This window comes from Entelurus aequoreus, linkage group LG14, assembly GCF_033978785.1.
Source record: "Entelurus aequoreus isolate RoL-2023_Sb linkage group LG14, RoL_Eaeq_v1.1, whole genome shotgun sequence".
Lineage (NCBI taxonomy): Eukaryota > Metazoa > Chordata > Actinopteri > Syngnathiformes > Syngnathidae > Entelurus > Entelurus aequoreus.
The window spans coordinates 30727792-30743867 of record NC_084744.1 but is presented as its reverse complement, the minus strand read 5'-3'; the positions used below and the strand labels follow the sequence as shown (position 1 = coordinate 30743867).

The window sequence follows — 16076 nt, the reverse complement described above, 5'->3', positions numbered from 1 at the left end:
GTCATTATGACGTTTTTTTAAAATTTTGTTTTTATGTTTATGCCCTTTATGTCAAAACCCTTATTTATATGGCAAACACACAAACTATGCAACATTTTCCCCCAAAACATTTCAAAGTGGAATATTTGATGTGAAGTAATTGGAACCCTAAATAGGTCAATAATTCATAACAATAAAAAAATAAAAAGAATAAGTGTTGAAAATAGGCCAAATTTCTATTATTTTTTTTTTACTATTAACGCTTAAGTCCGTAGATCTGTTGATTATAAGATTTTATAACTTTTTCATTTTTTTTTGTTTGTTTGTTTGTTGCCCTTTTTGTGAAAGAAAACTTTGTTTTGCACAAAATATGCAATATTTTCCCCAAAAAATATTTCAAAGTGGAATTGTTCCAGTGAAGTAATTGGAGCCTTCAATAGGTCAATAACAGTCCGCATGGCAGCTTTGTGTTATTAGTGTCAACTTTGCCACTTTTTCTTGTTACATTTCACCTGTTTACTCTTTTATTACACTTTTTCATGTTTTACATGTAGTATTTGCAGAATATGCCGGGCGGGGGCCGTTAACAAATTAGCTGGGGGCCACAAATGGCCCTCGAGCCGCATTTTGGACATACCTGATATAGAACATGCTATACGTTTACCAAACAATCTGTCACTCCTAATCGCTAAATCCCATGAAATCTTATACGTAAAGTCTCTTACGTGAATGAGCTAAATAATATTTAATATTTTACGGTTGTCATGTCTGTGTGATCATGTTTTGTTTTTGTCATGTTCAATTTTGTTTTGGACTCTTTGTGCACTTTTGTTTGTTTTGTCACCCTAGCAACCATTAGTTTTCACCTGTCATGTCACGCACCTGTTTTCACTAATCATGTCGCTATTATTTAAGCCCATTGTTGCCAGGAAGTCAGCCTGGCGACATCACACTCTCTACACACCCTTATGATCCATGCTGCTCTTTTTCATGCCCCTTTCTCGTCCAAGTAAGTTTTCTTTATTCATGCCATAGTTTGCAAGTTTTGTTTTATGTCCATAGTTCTGCCTTTGTGCGAGTTTTTGTTTTTATAGCCAAGTTTTGTACTTCCGCCCTTGTAGTGATGGGTTGATGAGGCGTCATGAAGCGTTTCGACACATTGCAAAACTGTATTGATACTGTGTCGATACTGTGTCACTAAATACTGACATCTGCTGGACATTAAAAATCCCTACAGGCAACCTATGGACCGACTCAACTGACACTGATTTTATGACCTAGTATATACAATAATATAAACCAAGTCATTGTATTTCATTTAGGATTATTTCATATCTTCATTTAAATAAAGATATATTTTTATCTTTTTTAGATACAGTCAATAAATAATGTGAACATGATTCATAACATGGAAAACTAAGAGCACGTGTTGTGAATGAGGATGCTTGTGGACTGGGAATTAAAATTTTTTTTTTTTTACACATTTTTATTAAAAAAAACAGTTTTTCAAACGTATTCAATTTTAGATGATTTCTCTTAGTTATTATTTCTCCTGCTGTAGAAAAGACCCGCTCACAGGCAATGTTCCCTCTAATTGTTCTGAGCAAACACAAAAACTCCCTGAGCATTCAGTGGAGCACATGTGAGCAACATCACACGTGGCAATACCAGCAGCACCCCTGTCTCAAACCAATCTTTTATAATAACACTCAAATGAGAGGAGTCATTTTCATGAGATTATTTTGGAATATTAGTGATTTGGCCCACTTGTAATGAAAATAAAAGAAATCTTGTTTTTCATAAACTATGGATTAGTATTGTACAATATGTCTGGGTGGGGGTCCTGCTTTGGAAATAATTTGTAGCCCTTTCAGAGATCACATTTAGTTCCCCTTAAACATCCTCATGTTGCACAATGAAATGTAAGCGTAGGATGAAGTGTGCATTCCTGTAACTTTCTGTAGTAACAGCATTCCATGATTAATATCAATAAATTAACATTAATAATAAATGACAGTAGAATAAGCACACGTATGACTGAGGAGTCATAGTGTAACTTTGTGTGGTGTTTGAGTTGTCCGACTTTTTGTGTGGCCATAAACGCACCAGTGGTTTAGTGGTATGCGTGTCGGTGACAGATGACAAGTTGGTTTTGGCCTGGCTTGTACGGCAGAAAATGATTAGTTTTTCGAGATAGAAGTGTTTTACTCATGTTTTTGGTGTGGTTATGGCCGAATATAAACAGTTTTGCTCAATAAAGTGATCGATATAATTCCTGTCCTCGAAGCATCTCGATAGACGTTGCAATAATTGAACGATGTTCAATTGAACGGTGTTGACGAACACCGTTAGGGCCGCTTGTATTCACTGTCACTCAAAGTTGCATTGCAAAATTACACAGAATAAATGTGTTTATTTTGTTTAGAATTCAGATGGGTTTGATTTGGTGCGCGGCATATATTTGCTGCGCGCAGAGGACGCTTGAGCAGTGCGCAATTGCGCAGGCGCGCACCTTAGAGGGAACGTTGCTCACAGGGCACAGAGGAGGTGTCAGTGCGATACAGTTCGCGTATCGGTCACGTGACCAAAACAGCTCATGATCGGTCACGTGACTTTCTAAAAGCGGTACGCGCACCGACACAGGGTATCGCTCTATGAGCTCGACGCATGCGCCGATGCGTCGGTGTTGCCGGACCCTTCACTATGCCCTTGTGCGCGCCTTTTGTTTATTCCTTTTTTTTTTTAGTGTTAAAATTAAATATGTATTCACCTTCACGCCATGTCTGGTCCAAATCATTTGCACCACGGGAGAACAAACCGCGCCTAAGTCCAAGTCTTGACAACGGTAATGTGTTAATAATTTCACACATAAGTCGCTCCTGAGTATAAGTCGCACCCCCCGGCCAAACTATGAAAAAAACTGTGACTTATAGTCCGAATAATACGGTACAAACTTTTTTCGGGGCTGGAACTAATTATTCATATTGACATTGTTTCTTATGGAGAAATTTGCTTCAAGATACAAACTTTTCTATTTACGAACCCTGCGAGAACCATCCATCCATCCATTTTCTACCACTTGTCCCTGTTGGGGTCGCGGCGGGTGCTAGAGCCTATCTCAGCTGCATTCGGGCGGAAGGCGGGGTACACCCTGGACAAGTCGCCACCTCATCGCAGGGCCAACACAGATAGACAGACAACTTTCACACTCACATTCACACACTAGGGCCAATTTAGTGTTGCCAATCAACCTATCCCCAGGTGCGTGTTTTTGGCGGTGGGAGGGAGCCGGAGTACCCGGAGGGAACCCACGCAGTCACGGGGAGACCACGCAAACTTCACACAGAAAGATCCCGAGCCTGGTATTGAACCCAGGACTACTCAGGACCTTCGTATTGTGAGGCACATGCACTCCAATTACCGTATTTTTCGGACTATAAGTCGCAGTTTTTTTCATAGTTTGGCCAGGCTCCAGTGCGACTTATATATGTTTTTTTCCTTTTTTATCATGCATTTTCGGCAGGTGCAACTTATACTCCGGTGCGACTTATACTCCGAAAAATACGGTAAGTTTTAAAATCCATGTTCCACTATACTTTTTTGTTCTTTTAAAAGCCTTCTGAAAGCCACTACTACCGACCACGCAGTCTGATAGTTTATATATCAATGATGAAATCTTAACATTGCAACACATGCCAATACGGCCGGGTTAACTTATAAAGTGCAATTTTAAATTTCCCGCTAAACTTCCGGTTTAAAACGTCTATGTATGATGACGTATGCGCGTGACGTCAATCGTTGAAACGGAAGTATTCGGACACATTGTATCCAATACAAACAGCTCTGTTTTCATCTCAAAATTCCACAGTATTCTGGACATCTGTGTTGGTGAATCTTTTGCAATTTGTTTAATGAACAATGGAGACTGCAGAGAAGAAAGTTGTAGGTGGGATCGGTGTATTAGCGGCCGGCTGCAGCAACGCAACCAGGAGGACTTTGACTTGGATAGCAGGCGCGCTATCCGACGCTAGCCGCCGACCGCATCTATGATCGAATGAAGTCCTTTGTCGCTCCGTCGATCGCTGGAACGCAGGTGAGCACGGGTGTTGATGAGCAGATGAGGGCTGGCTGGCGTAGGTGGATAGTTAATGTTTTTAGCATAGCTCTGTGAGGTCCCGTTGCTAAGTTAGCTTCAATGGCGTCGTTAGCAACAGCATTGTTAAGCTTCGCCAGGCTAGAAAGCATTAACCGTGTAGTTACAGGTCCATGGTTTAATAGTATTGTTGATTTTCTGTCTATCCTTCCAGTCAGGGGTTTGTTTCTTTTGTTTCTATCTGCATTTGAGCCCGATGCTATCACGTTAGCTCCGTAGCTAAAGTGCTTTGCCGATGTATTGTCGTGGAGATAAAAGTCACTGTGAATGTCCATTTCGCGTTCTCGACTCTCATTTTCAAGATGATATAGTATCCGAGGTGGTTTAAAATACAAATCCGTGATCCACAATAGAAAAAGGAGCGAGTGTGGAATCCAATGAGCCAGCTTGTACCTAAGTTACGGTCAGAGCGAAAAAAGATGCGTCCTACACTGCACTCTAGTCCTTCACTCTCACGTTCCTCATCCACTAATCTTTCATCCTGGCTCAAATTAATGGGGTAATCGTCGCTTTCTCGGTCCGAATCGCTCTCGCTGCTGGTGTAAACAATGGGGAAATGTGAGGAGCCTTTCAACCTGCGACGTCACGCTACTTACGGTACAGGCAAGGCTTTTTTTTTATCAGCGACCAAAAGTTGTGAACTTTATCGTCGATGTTCTCTACTAAATCCTTTCAGCAAAAATATGGCAATATCGCGAAATGATCAAGTATGACACATAGAATGGATCTGCTATCCCCTTTTAAATAAAAAAAAAAATCATTTCAGTAGGCCTTTAAATAAAACCAAACCCTTCTGCCAAGCGACCGCCTCAAAATGGGAACCATTTGAATACAAAGCTTAGACCACACAGTGCAATATCAAGCACTTCTCTTCAGCCATCTGGCCAACGTATCCAAATTTAGCAGCAAGCACAGCTCAGTTTTCACTCCTCTCCAAGTCCCTTTTTTTTTTTCCAACATTCCCTACTGGAATAGATCACAATTTGGAAATGATAAGAATACACTTAGTTCTTTATTGCAGTTTGGATTTTAGCAAAATAAGCAGGCCATTTATCTCCCAGCCAAGTTGTGCACTGCCTGCCCAAGTTTTCTTTTCTCTTTAGAGAGCGTTTTCCTCGGCATAAATCGCCAGTTTAAGCTTTCAATTTAATGGTAGCACTTCAGCTGATTTTATGATTTTTTTTTTTTTTACTTCCCTCTTTGGTTTGCTCAGTGCCGCTCTCTCTTTGTCTTCCGCCCTGTAGAGTTCCTGAGGGAGGAGGTGATTGTTCTCCTCACCGCTCAGTTCATCACTCTCTTCAATCAGACTGCGCTGGAGGTGAGAGCTGCCATCAGCCGGAATTTCCTAGAAGTCCTCACGTCACACTCAGAGCCTCAACCCGCCGAAAAAAAGTACTTTGTAAAACTGATCAAGTGATAATGCAGAGCAAATTCAGAGTGCAAAAAAAAGTACATGCATGTATCTTTACTTGGGATGATTTTCATTTTTTTTTTTTTTTTTTTTTTTTTTTTGTCCTGTTCAGCTTCTCAGGCAAATCATATAGTAGATGTAGATGCCCATATCGGCTGTTCAGATTTACTTTACAAAAGAGAAGTGTAGGATACTTCTCTTGTTGCCTTATTTGTATTTGACTTTATTAAATGTATTTATATTATCATTTGGTGCAGCCGGGCCGGAGCAGGAGGGGATAGAAAGAGGAAAAAAAGGGATGATGTTTGGTAAGAAATTATCATGTTCGAGCCCATTATCGGATCCTCTTATCGAACCGATTCCTTATCGATTCTCTTATTGAATCCAGATAGGTTGTTGTATGTGGGAAAAAAAACACAATATTTGGTTTAACAAAAGCTCACTTTTATTTTATAAGAAAAAAATAAAATAAATAAGTATTGACTGTTGTTACTCAAAGTATATTAAGTGGGATTTTTTAGAAAAACAAATGTATACAGTAACACAAAAACAACCTGTCTCTGTGATCACTATAGGTGTATAAATAATAATATAGTGTTAAATAATGTCCGTCCGTTGGGCACAAAACTGAAAATAATACAGCTCTCCAAAAAGTGCACTTCTGCTGCTATTGGAACATACTAACTACACACACAGGCAGACAGCTAACAAACAATCCCAAGACGTCTAATAAGGTTCCAAAACAGATTAACCCATTTAGGCTCTTTATTGTTGTTGATCTTGCGTTGTCTTTTCCTATCTTTACTTTTGTCTTGCACTGGACTGTTATTTTTTATTTTTTTAAACTGAAATACACACAATGACAAATGTATAAGCTATGCGATGCAATTAACATACTGAAATTTTATACACAATATGTAAATATTAGCTTCAAACAAATACTTCTGAGTGTTGAAACTATTTTGACGGTGGAAATACACGACTGGCAGCCATTTTAAGTCCTCAAAACATCCATTGAAACAGTGCACAAAAATCGTTTTTCATTAAACATCTTAGTATCAAATGTAACCACTTTCCACCTTAATATTGAGTTACATAAACAAGTTAAACAGTTTACTTACAGACTTATCTTTTCCAAGGCTTGTAAGAGCTAACACAACTTGTCTACTTCTCAATTGTCTCATGAACTGAACTGACGTCGCCAACCCGGAAGTGCCCAAACTAATGACGCGTAATATTTTCATATCGCCACAAGGTGTCAGTAAGAGTCTACAATCAAATGGGCATAACATTGCCCATTTGGGATTCGTTCCCAGGGATTTGAATAAAGAACCAACTCTTTTTCTTTACTATAGTGGCCTCGATAACGGGAACCGGTTCTCAAAAAGGGATTCGAGTCCATGGAATCGGTTCTTTTCCTATCGAACAACCGGGAGAACCGGTTTCGAACATCATCCCTAATAAGCCAATCGAGGAAATATGGACAGACTAGGGTTGTATGGTATACCGGTACTGGTATAGTATCGCGGCACTAATGAATCAATTTGAAAAAGGTCCATATGCACCATAAAATAAAAATCAGATTTATACCCATTTAAATACATTACAAAGCACAAGCTAACTGATAGCATGCTAATGTTAGCTTGCTTGCATGCTAACATAAGCATGATAGTTTTTTAGCTAAATTTGCTTCTGTTTACCCCAGAGTCAAATAACTTGGTACGTGACATTTGTTAACTGTTAGCATGCAAACGTTAGCATGCTAGCAAACTAATATTAGCATGCTAACTTTTTTTTTGCTGTTTTTTGATTTTTTTCTCTACTTCCGCAGCCATACACCTTTGTGAGACATGCTAACTGTTAGCATGCCATCGTTAGCACACATGCTAAGTGTTAAATTTTAGTATAAGCATGCTAATGTTTTAGGCTAGATCTATAGCTCATTTTGTACACTTGCACCTAAAACTCACAGATTCGGACACTCGGCACCTTCTTAAAAGTACGGTGGCTTCCGACGACCAGAGGTCCAGGGCACAGATTGCAGGACCATCAAAATTTCCGTGGGAATTTTGTAGTTCTTACTACAATACTATAATTTGAAAAACGTCCATATGCACCATAAAATAAAATTCAGAAGTATACCTATTTGTATACATTACAAAGCACAAGCTAACTGATGCTAACGTTAGCTTGCTTGCATGCTAGCATAAGCTACATTTGCTTCGGTTTACCCCGGAGTCAAATAACTTGGTACGTGACATTTGTTTACTGTTAGCATGAAAACGTTAGCATGCTAGCATGCTAATATTACATTACAAAGCACAAGCTAACTGATAGCATGCTAATGTTAGCTTGCTTGCATGCCAACACAAGCATGATATTTTTTTAGCAAAATCTGCTTCTGTTTACCCCAGTGTGGTACGTGACATTTGTTTACTGTTAGCATGAAAATGTTATCATGCTAGCAAGCTAATATTAGCATGCTAACTCTTTTTTTGTTGCTGTTTTTTCCCTTTTTTCTCTACTTCCGCAGCCATACACCTTACAGCCGTGTTACTTGATATGTGAGACATGCTAACTGTTAGCATGCCATCATTAGCACACATGCTAAGTGTTACATTTTAATGTAAGCATGCTAATGTTTTAGGCTAGATCTATAGCTCATTTTGTACACTTGCACCTAAAATTCACAGATTCGGACACTCGGCACCGTCTTAAAAGTACGGCGGCTTCTGACGAAGCCCCGGCCAGAGGTCCAGGGCACAGATTGCAGGACCATCAAAATTTCCTTGGGAATTTTCTAGTTCTTAATATAATACTGTAATTTAAAAAACGTCCATATGCACCATAAAATTTTATTCAGAATTATACCTATTTAAATACATTTCAAAGCACAAGCTAACTGATGCTAAAGTTAGCTTGCTTTCATGCTAACATAAGCTACATTAGCTTCGGTTTACCCCAGAGTCAAATAACTTGGTACGTGACATTTGTTTACTGTTAGCATGAAAACGTTAGCATGCTAGCAAGCTAATATCAGCATGCTAATATTACATTACAAAGCACAAGCTAACTGATAGCATGCTAATGCTAGCTTGCTTGCATGCCAACACAAGCATGATATTTTTTTAGCAAAATCTGCTTCTGTTTACCCCAGTGTGGTACGTGACATTTGTTTACTGTTAGCATGAAAATGTTATCATGCTAGCAAGCTAATATTAGCATGCTAACTCTTTTTTTGTTGCTGTTTTTTCCCTTTTTTCTCTACTTCCGCAGCCATACACCTTACAGCCGTGTTACTTGATATGTGAGACATGCTAACTGTTAGCATGCCATCATTAGCACACATGCTAAGTGTTACATTTTAATGTAAGCATGCTAATGTTTTAGGCTAGATCTATAGCTCATTTTGTACACTTGCACCTAAAATTCACAGATTCGGACACTCGGCACCGTCTTAAAAGTACGGCGGCTTCTGACGAAGCCCCGGCCAGAGGTCCAGGGCACAGATTGCAGGACCATCAAAATTTCCTTGGGAATTTTCTAGTTCTTAATATAATACTGTAATTTAAAAAACGTCCATATGCACCATAAAATTTTATTCAGAATTATACCTATTTAAATACATTTCAAAGCACAAGCTAACTGATGCTAAAGTTAGCTTGCTTTCATGCTAACATAAGCTACATTAGCTTCGGTTTACCCCAGAGTCAAATAACTTGGTACGTGACATTTGTTTACTGTTAGCATGAAAACGTTAGCATGCTAGCAAGCTAATATCAGCATGCTAATATTACATTACAAAGCACAAGCTAACTGATAGCATGCTAATGCTAGCTTGCTTGCATGCCAACACAAGCATGATATTTTTTTAGCAAAATCTGCTTCTGTTTACCCCAGTGTGGTACGTGACATTTGTTTACTGTTAGCATGAAAATGTTATCATGCTAGCAAGCTAATATTAGCATGCTAACTCTTTTTTTGTTGCTGTTTTTTCCCTTTTTTCTCTACTTCCGCAGCCATACACCTTACAGCCGTGTTACTTGATATGTGAGACATGCTAACTGTTAGCATGCCATCATTAGCACACATGCTAAGTGTTACATTTTAATGTAAGCATGCTAATGTTTTAGGCTAGATCTATAGCTCATTTTGTACACTTGCACCTAAAATTCACAGATTCGGACACTCGGCACCGTCTTAAAAGTACGGCGGCTTCTGACGAAGCCCCGGCCAGAGGTCCAGGGCACAGATTGCAGGACCATCAAAATTTCCTTGGGAATTTTCTAGTTCTTAATATAATATTGTAATTTAAAAAACGTCCATATGCACCATAAAATTTTATTCAGAATTATACCTATTTAAATACATTTCAAAGCACAAGCTAACTGATGCTAAAGTTAGCTTGCTTTCATGCTAACATAAGCTACATTAGCTTCGGTTTACCCCAGAGTCAAATAACTTGGTACGTGACATTTGTTTACTGTTAGCATGAAAACGTTAGCATGCTAGCAAGCTAATATCAGCATGCTAATATTACATTACATAGCACAAGCTAACTGATAGCATGCTAATGTTAGCTTGCTTGCATGCCAACACAAGCATGATATTTTTTTAGCAAAATTTGCTTCTGTTTACCCCAGTGTGGTACGTGACATTTTTTTACTGTTAGCATGAAAACGTTAGCATGCTAACTTTTTTTTTGTTGCTGTTTTTTCCCTTTTTTCTCTACTTCCGCAGCCATACACCTTACAGCCGTGTAACTTCATATGTGAGACATGCTAACTGTTAGCATGCCATCGTTAGCACACATGCTAAGTGTTACATTTTAATAGAAGCATGCTAATGTTTTAGGCTAAAGCTATAGCCCATTTTGTACACTTGCAACTAAAACTCACAGATTCGGACACTCGGCACCATCTTAAAAGTACGGCGGTCCGGTGCACAGATTGCAGGCCCATCAAAATTTCCACAGGAATGTTCTAGTTCATACTATTATACTATAATTTGAGCAAATCAATGACTTGCAGTTAAGTAAAACGTTTAAAAATGTCTCTGGATTACATTCTGACAACAAAAGTGTACAAATATTGGGGTCTTTTCTTAAGAAAATGTTATTTATGGAAGCGAGTAATAACCTGATTCATCATAATGAAGCACAATTGAAGAGAATGATTAATCTGATTAAAAAGTGCATCACTTGACAGGCCTAAAAAAAATCACCAAAAAAAAATTCCCCCATCAAAGAGCCCTGCGGTCATTTTTAACAGCCATTTATAGGTTATCAAACCTCTGACCGATGAATAGTTGAACTACTTTGCCACATCAAGGGCCTCAATTGTCATAATTTTAATATAAAAAAAGGACCAGTTCTTTTGATCTGGTCCACATTGGGATTTTAAATAGTTTTTGCATCCGCCCGAATGACCTCGTTGTAACAATATGTTTTCCCCCAACCCCCAGACCATGGTGACTCCTCTGACGCAGCGCTACTTTGGCTTTGGCGAGCTGGGCAACAGTGTGATGTACAGCCTGTGTGGGGTGGAGGTCATCCTGGGCTTCCTCTTTGTTCGCTGGCTGAGCGGGAAGGTGGCGGACCGTGCGGTGCTGGCTGCGGGCCTGGTCATCTGTTGCGCCGCCTGCGTCTGGTGCCTCGTGTTCCTCTGCAACCTCCAAGGTGCGAAATGCCTGCATGCGATGGTACACACAAAACAGAGCCACGTCTGGGGTGTCACAACTTTTTGACTTAAGGGTCGCATTGGGCCATACGCTGCAGAAAGTCAGTGTTCAAAAACAAGAAAAAAACAAGAAAAAATAGGGGTATTTTATTTGAACTAAGCAAAATTATCTGCCAATAGAACAAGACAATTCGGCTTGTCAAGACTTTCCAAAACAAGTCAAATTAGCTAACCTCAATGAACCCAAAAATACCTTAAAGGCCTACTGAAATGAATTTTTTTTATTTAAACGGGGATAGCAGATCCATTCTATGTGTCATACTTGATCATTTCGCGATATTGCCATATTTTTGCTGAAAGGATTTAGTAGAGAACAACGACGATAAAGGTCGCAACTTTTGGTCGCTGATAAAAAAAAGCCTTGCCTGTACCGGAAGTAGCGTGACGTCACCGGAGGAAGGACCCCTCACATTTCCCCATTGTTTACACCAGCAGCGAGAGAGATTCGGACCGAGAAAGCGACGATTACCCCATTAATTTGAGCGAGGATGAAAGATTTGTGGATGAGGTACGTGAGAGTGAAGGACTAGAGTGCAGTGCAGGACGTATCTTTTTTCGCTCCGACCGTAACTTAGGTACAAGGGTTCATTGGATTCCACACTTTCTCCTTTTTCTATTGTGGATCACGGATTTGTATTTTAAACCACCTCGGATACTATATCCTCTTGAAAATGAGAGTCGAGAACGCGGAATGGACATTCACAGTGACTTTTATCTCCACAACAATACATCGGCGAAGCACTTTAGCTACTGAGCTAACGTGATAGCATCGTGCTTAACTGCAGATAGAAACAAAATAAATAAATCCCTGACTGGAAGGATAGACATAAAACCAACAATACTATTAAACTATGGACCTGTAACTAAACGGTTAATAATTCCCAGCTTGGCGAAGCTTAACAATGCTGTTGCTAACGACGCCATTGAAGCTAACTTAGCAACGGGACCTCACAGAGGTATGATAAAAACATTAGCGCTCCACCTACGCCAGCCAGCCCTCACCTGCTCATCAACACCCGTGCTCACCTGCGTTCCAGCGATCGACGGAAGGACGAAAGACTTCACCCGATCATCCGTGCGGTCGGCGGCTAGCGTCGGATAGCGCGTCTGCTATCCAAGTCAAAGTCCTCCTGGTTGTGTTGCTGCAGCCAGTCGCTAATACACCGTTCCCCCCTACAACTTTCTTCTTTGCAGTCTTCATTGTTCATTATGTCATGTCTGTGATTATGTTTTGTTTTAGTCAAGTTCGGTTTTGGTTTTGGACTTTTTGTGCACTTTTATTTGTCACCATAGCAACCATTAGTTTCACCTGGTTCACATCGTCATGTCACGCACCTGTTCACGTTTAGAGTCACGCACCTGTTTTCACTGATCATGTCACTATATAAGTTTTTCTGTTTCTGTTGTTCGTCCTGGCGACATCACACTCCTGCCACTCTATTCACCCTCATGATCCATGCTGCTCTTTTTTATGCCCCTCTTCTCATGTCAAGTAAGTTTTGTTATTGTTCATAGTTTTTTGCCTTTGTGCTATAGTGTTTTATTTTCATAGCCACGTTTTGTACTTCCGCCTTTGTGCGCGCTTTTTGTTAATCCCCTTTTGAGTTAAAATATTAAACATGTCCTCACCTGCACGCCACGTATGGTCCAATTCATTTGCACCACTGGAGAACCAACCACGCCACAGACCGAGTCGTGACAGATGTCGCCAGCTAAAAAGTTCTCCAGCAAGTTTGGACGAAGGAACGTGGGAGGTCCTGCGCACCATGGAAGCCGAGACACTTCGCTATTCCCCCATGGAGCGCAAGGACCTCATGTGGGGTCCGACCGGAAAACTGGTGCCGATCAGCTCCGTTTGGCCCGGGGACGTTGGCGCGTCATCCCTGTCCCGGAAGCGCCGCTCCAGACCAAGAACGTCAGCACGCGGCGCTCCCGCAAGCTCCTCCCGCAAGCTCCTCCCGCAAGCTCCTCCCCCTCCGGGCGGAAATGGGCCGCAGCCTGCCCGGCTTACCCAGGATGACATCACAGACCAAGATTTTTTTTTTCTAAATTATTTTTCTTTTGATCACCCGCCTCCAACCAAGGACTCTAAAAACATGATAAGACATTACCAGGACATGTTTTTAGAAATCAGATCCTGTCAAGCCAACCCACCCAAATTTCATGCCCCGCCCCCCAAGACTCAAGCCACGCCCATGCCACATGTTTCTTTTTTTTCACCCACTCAATCCCAGGTACAAAAAGAAAGACATTTTGGAAAATTTATAGGGGAGGATTTTGCCCCCCTCCTGACTTCCCTCCACCCACCCCAAAAGACGGTTCCAGACCGCGGGGAGCGCGTCTGGGATCCGCTCCTTGAGGGGGGGGGGCTAGGGCTGGGAACTGTTCAGGTGGGGTCGCTCTTCGCCATGCCAAGCCACAGCCTCCAGCACGACCACCACCACCAGTCTTTCATCACGCCAAGCCACAGCCACCAGCACGGCCGCCACCACCAGTCTTTCGACCTGCCAAGCCACAGCCTCCAGCTAGGCCACCTCCACCTGCTCCACGCCCTGCTCCAAGGCTATCAACACGACGCCAAGTGCCGCCAGTCGCAGCTCCACGACGCCAAGTGCCGCCAGTCGCAGCTCCACGACGCCAAGTGCCGCCAGTCGCAGCTTCACGACGCCAAGTGCCGCCAGTCGCAGCTTCACGACGCCAAGTGCCGCCAGTCGCAGCTTCACGACGCCAAGTGCCGCCAGTCGCAGCTCCACGACGCCAAGTGCCGCCAGTCACAGCTCCACGACGCGACCCCTCAAGCCAAGACCAAGATCCCCCAAGTCCAAGCCAAGACCAAGACCCCCCAAGTCCAAGCCAAAACCAAGACCCCCCAAGTCCAAGCCAAGACCAAGACCCCCCAAGTCCAAGCCAAGACCAAGACCCCCCACGCCAACACCAAGTCCAAGACCCCCCACGCCAAGACCAAGTCCAAGACCAACCACGCCAAGACCAAGTCCAAGACCAACCATGCCAAGACCTTGTCCAAGATCAAGACCAACCATGCCAAGTCCAAGATCAAGACCAACCATGCCAAATCCAAATCCAAGACCAAGACCAACCATGCCAAGACCAAGTCCAAGATCAAGACCAACCATGCCAAGTCCAAGATCAAGACCAACCATGCCAAATCCAAATCCAAGACAAAGACCAACCATGCCAAGACCAACCATGCCAAGACCAAGACCAAGACCAACCATGCCAAGTCCAAGACCAAGACCAACCATGCCAAATCCAAATCCAAGACCAACCATGCCAAATCCAAGACCAAGACCAACCATGCCAAGACCAACCATGGCCACGCCAAGCTTCGCCGCCCGACGTGCCACGCCAAGCTTCGCCGCCTGACGTTCCACGCCAAGCTTCGCCACCTGCTTCATCTGCAGTTTCCACGTCTGCCACGATGACGACGCATCCACCTCGTCGGCCATGGATGTGGCCAGTCCATGGGCGTCCGCCACGCCAGGTACGCCGACCTCCTCGTCGGCCACGGATGTGGCCACTACCTGGTCGGCCGCCACGCCAAGTGCGCCCACCTCCTCGTCGGCCATGGATATGGCCATTCCCGGGTCGCCCACCTCATCAGGTACAGCGGCGGTGTACGCGTCGCCGCCACCTGATCCTGCCCCGGTGGATTCGGGGACACCTGGTCTGGCGACCCACCGCCATGTCCCCCTCCCGCCCTCCCATGACTCTCGATCCTGCCTTGTTTTGGACATCTGGGATCTGTCCGTAAGGGGGGGGGGCTCTGTCATGTCTGTGATTATGTTTTGTTTTAGTCATGTTCGGTTTTGGTTTTGGACTTTTTGTGCATTTTATTTGTCACCATAGCAACCATTAGTTTCACCTGGTTCACATCGTCATGTCACGCACCTGTTCACGTTTAGAGTCACGCACCTGTTTTCACTGATCATGTCACTATATACGTTTTTCTGTTTCTGTTGTTCGTCCTGGCGACATCACACTCCTGCCACTCTGTTCACCCTCATGATCCATGCTGCTCTTTTTTATGCCCCTCTTCTCATGTCAAGTAAGTTTTGTTATTGTTCATAGTTTTTTGCCTTTGTGCTATAGTGTTTTATTTTCATAGCCACGTTTTGTACTTCCGTCTTTGTGCGCGCTTTTTGTTAATCCCCTTTTGAGTTAAAATATTAAACATGTCCTCACCTGCACGCCACGTATGGTCCAATTCATTTGCACCACTGGAGAACCAACCACGCCACAGACCGAGTCGTGACACATTAAACAAATTGCAAAAGATTCACCAACACAGATGTCCAGAATACTGTGGAATTTTGCGATGAAAACAGAGTTTTTTTGTATTGGATACAATGTGTCCGAATACTTCCGTTTCAACCATTGACGTCACGCGCATACGTCATCATACATAGACGTTTTCAACCGGAAGTTTCGCGGTATATTTAAAATTGCACTTTATAAGTTAACCCGGCCGTATTGGCATGTGTTGCAATGTTAAGATTTCATCATTGATATATAAACTATCAGACTGCGTGGTCGGTAGTAGTGGCTTTCAGTAGGCCTTTAAAATAAGTATATTCTCACTAATAACAAGTGCACTTTTCTTGGTAGAAAAAAAATAGGAGAACTTTTTGCTCAATATGTTATAAAATATTCTTAAATTAAGTAAATGCTTTTTTATACTTGCCAACCTTGAGACCTCCGAATTCGGGAGATTTGTGCCCCCGGCACAAAATAAATACTCGGAGTTATGTACAACACATGTGCTCAAGCTAGGTTT

At 42.2% G+C, this 16076-nt stretch overlaps 1 protein-coding gene across 2 annotated transcripts in view; it reads left to right on the top strand.

Moving 5' to 3' along the window:
- LOC133664745 (major facilitator superfamily domain-containing protein 8-like) overlaps window positions 1-16076 on the top strand; it is a 69417-nt gene that overhangs the window by 42780 nt on the left and 10561 nt on the right. For both annotated transcript variants that reach the window (XM_062069637.1, XM_062069638.1), the window contains 2 exons: window positions 5377-5450; window positions 11007-11220. In XM_062069637.1, the coding sequence (XP_061925621.1) occupies window positions 5377-5450; window positions 11007-11220 (288 nt within the window). The remainder of the gene's footprint in view (window positions 1-5376; window positions 5451-11006; window positions 11221-16076) is intronic.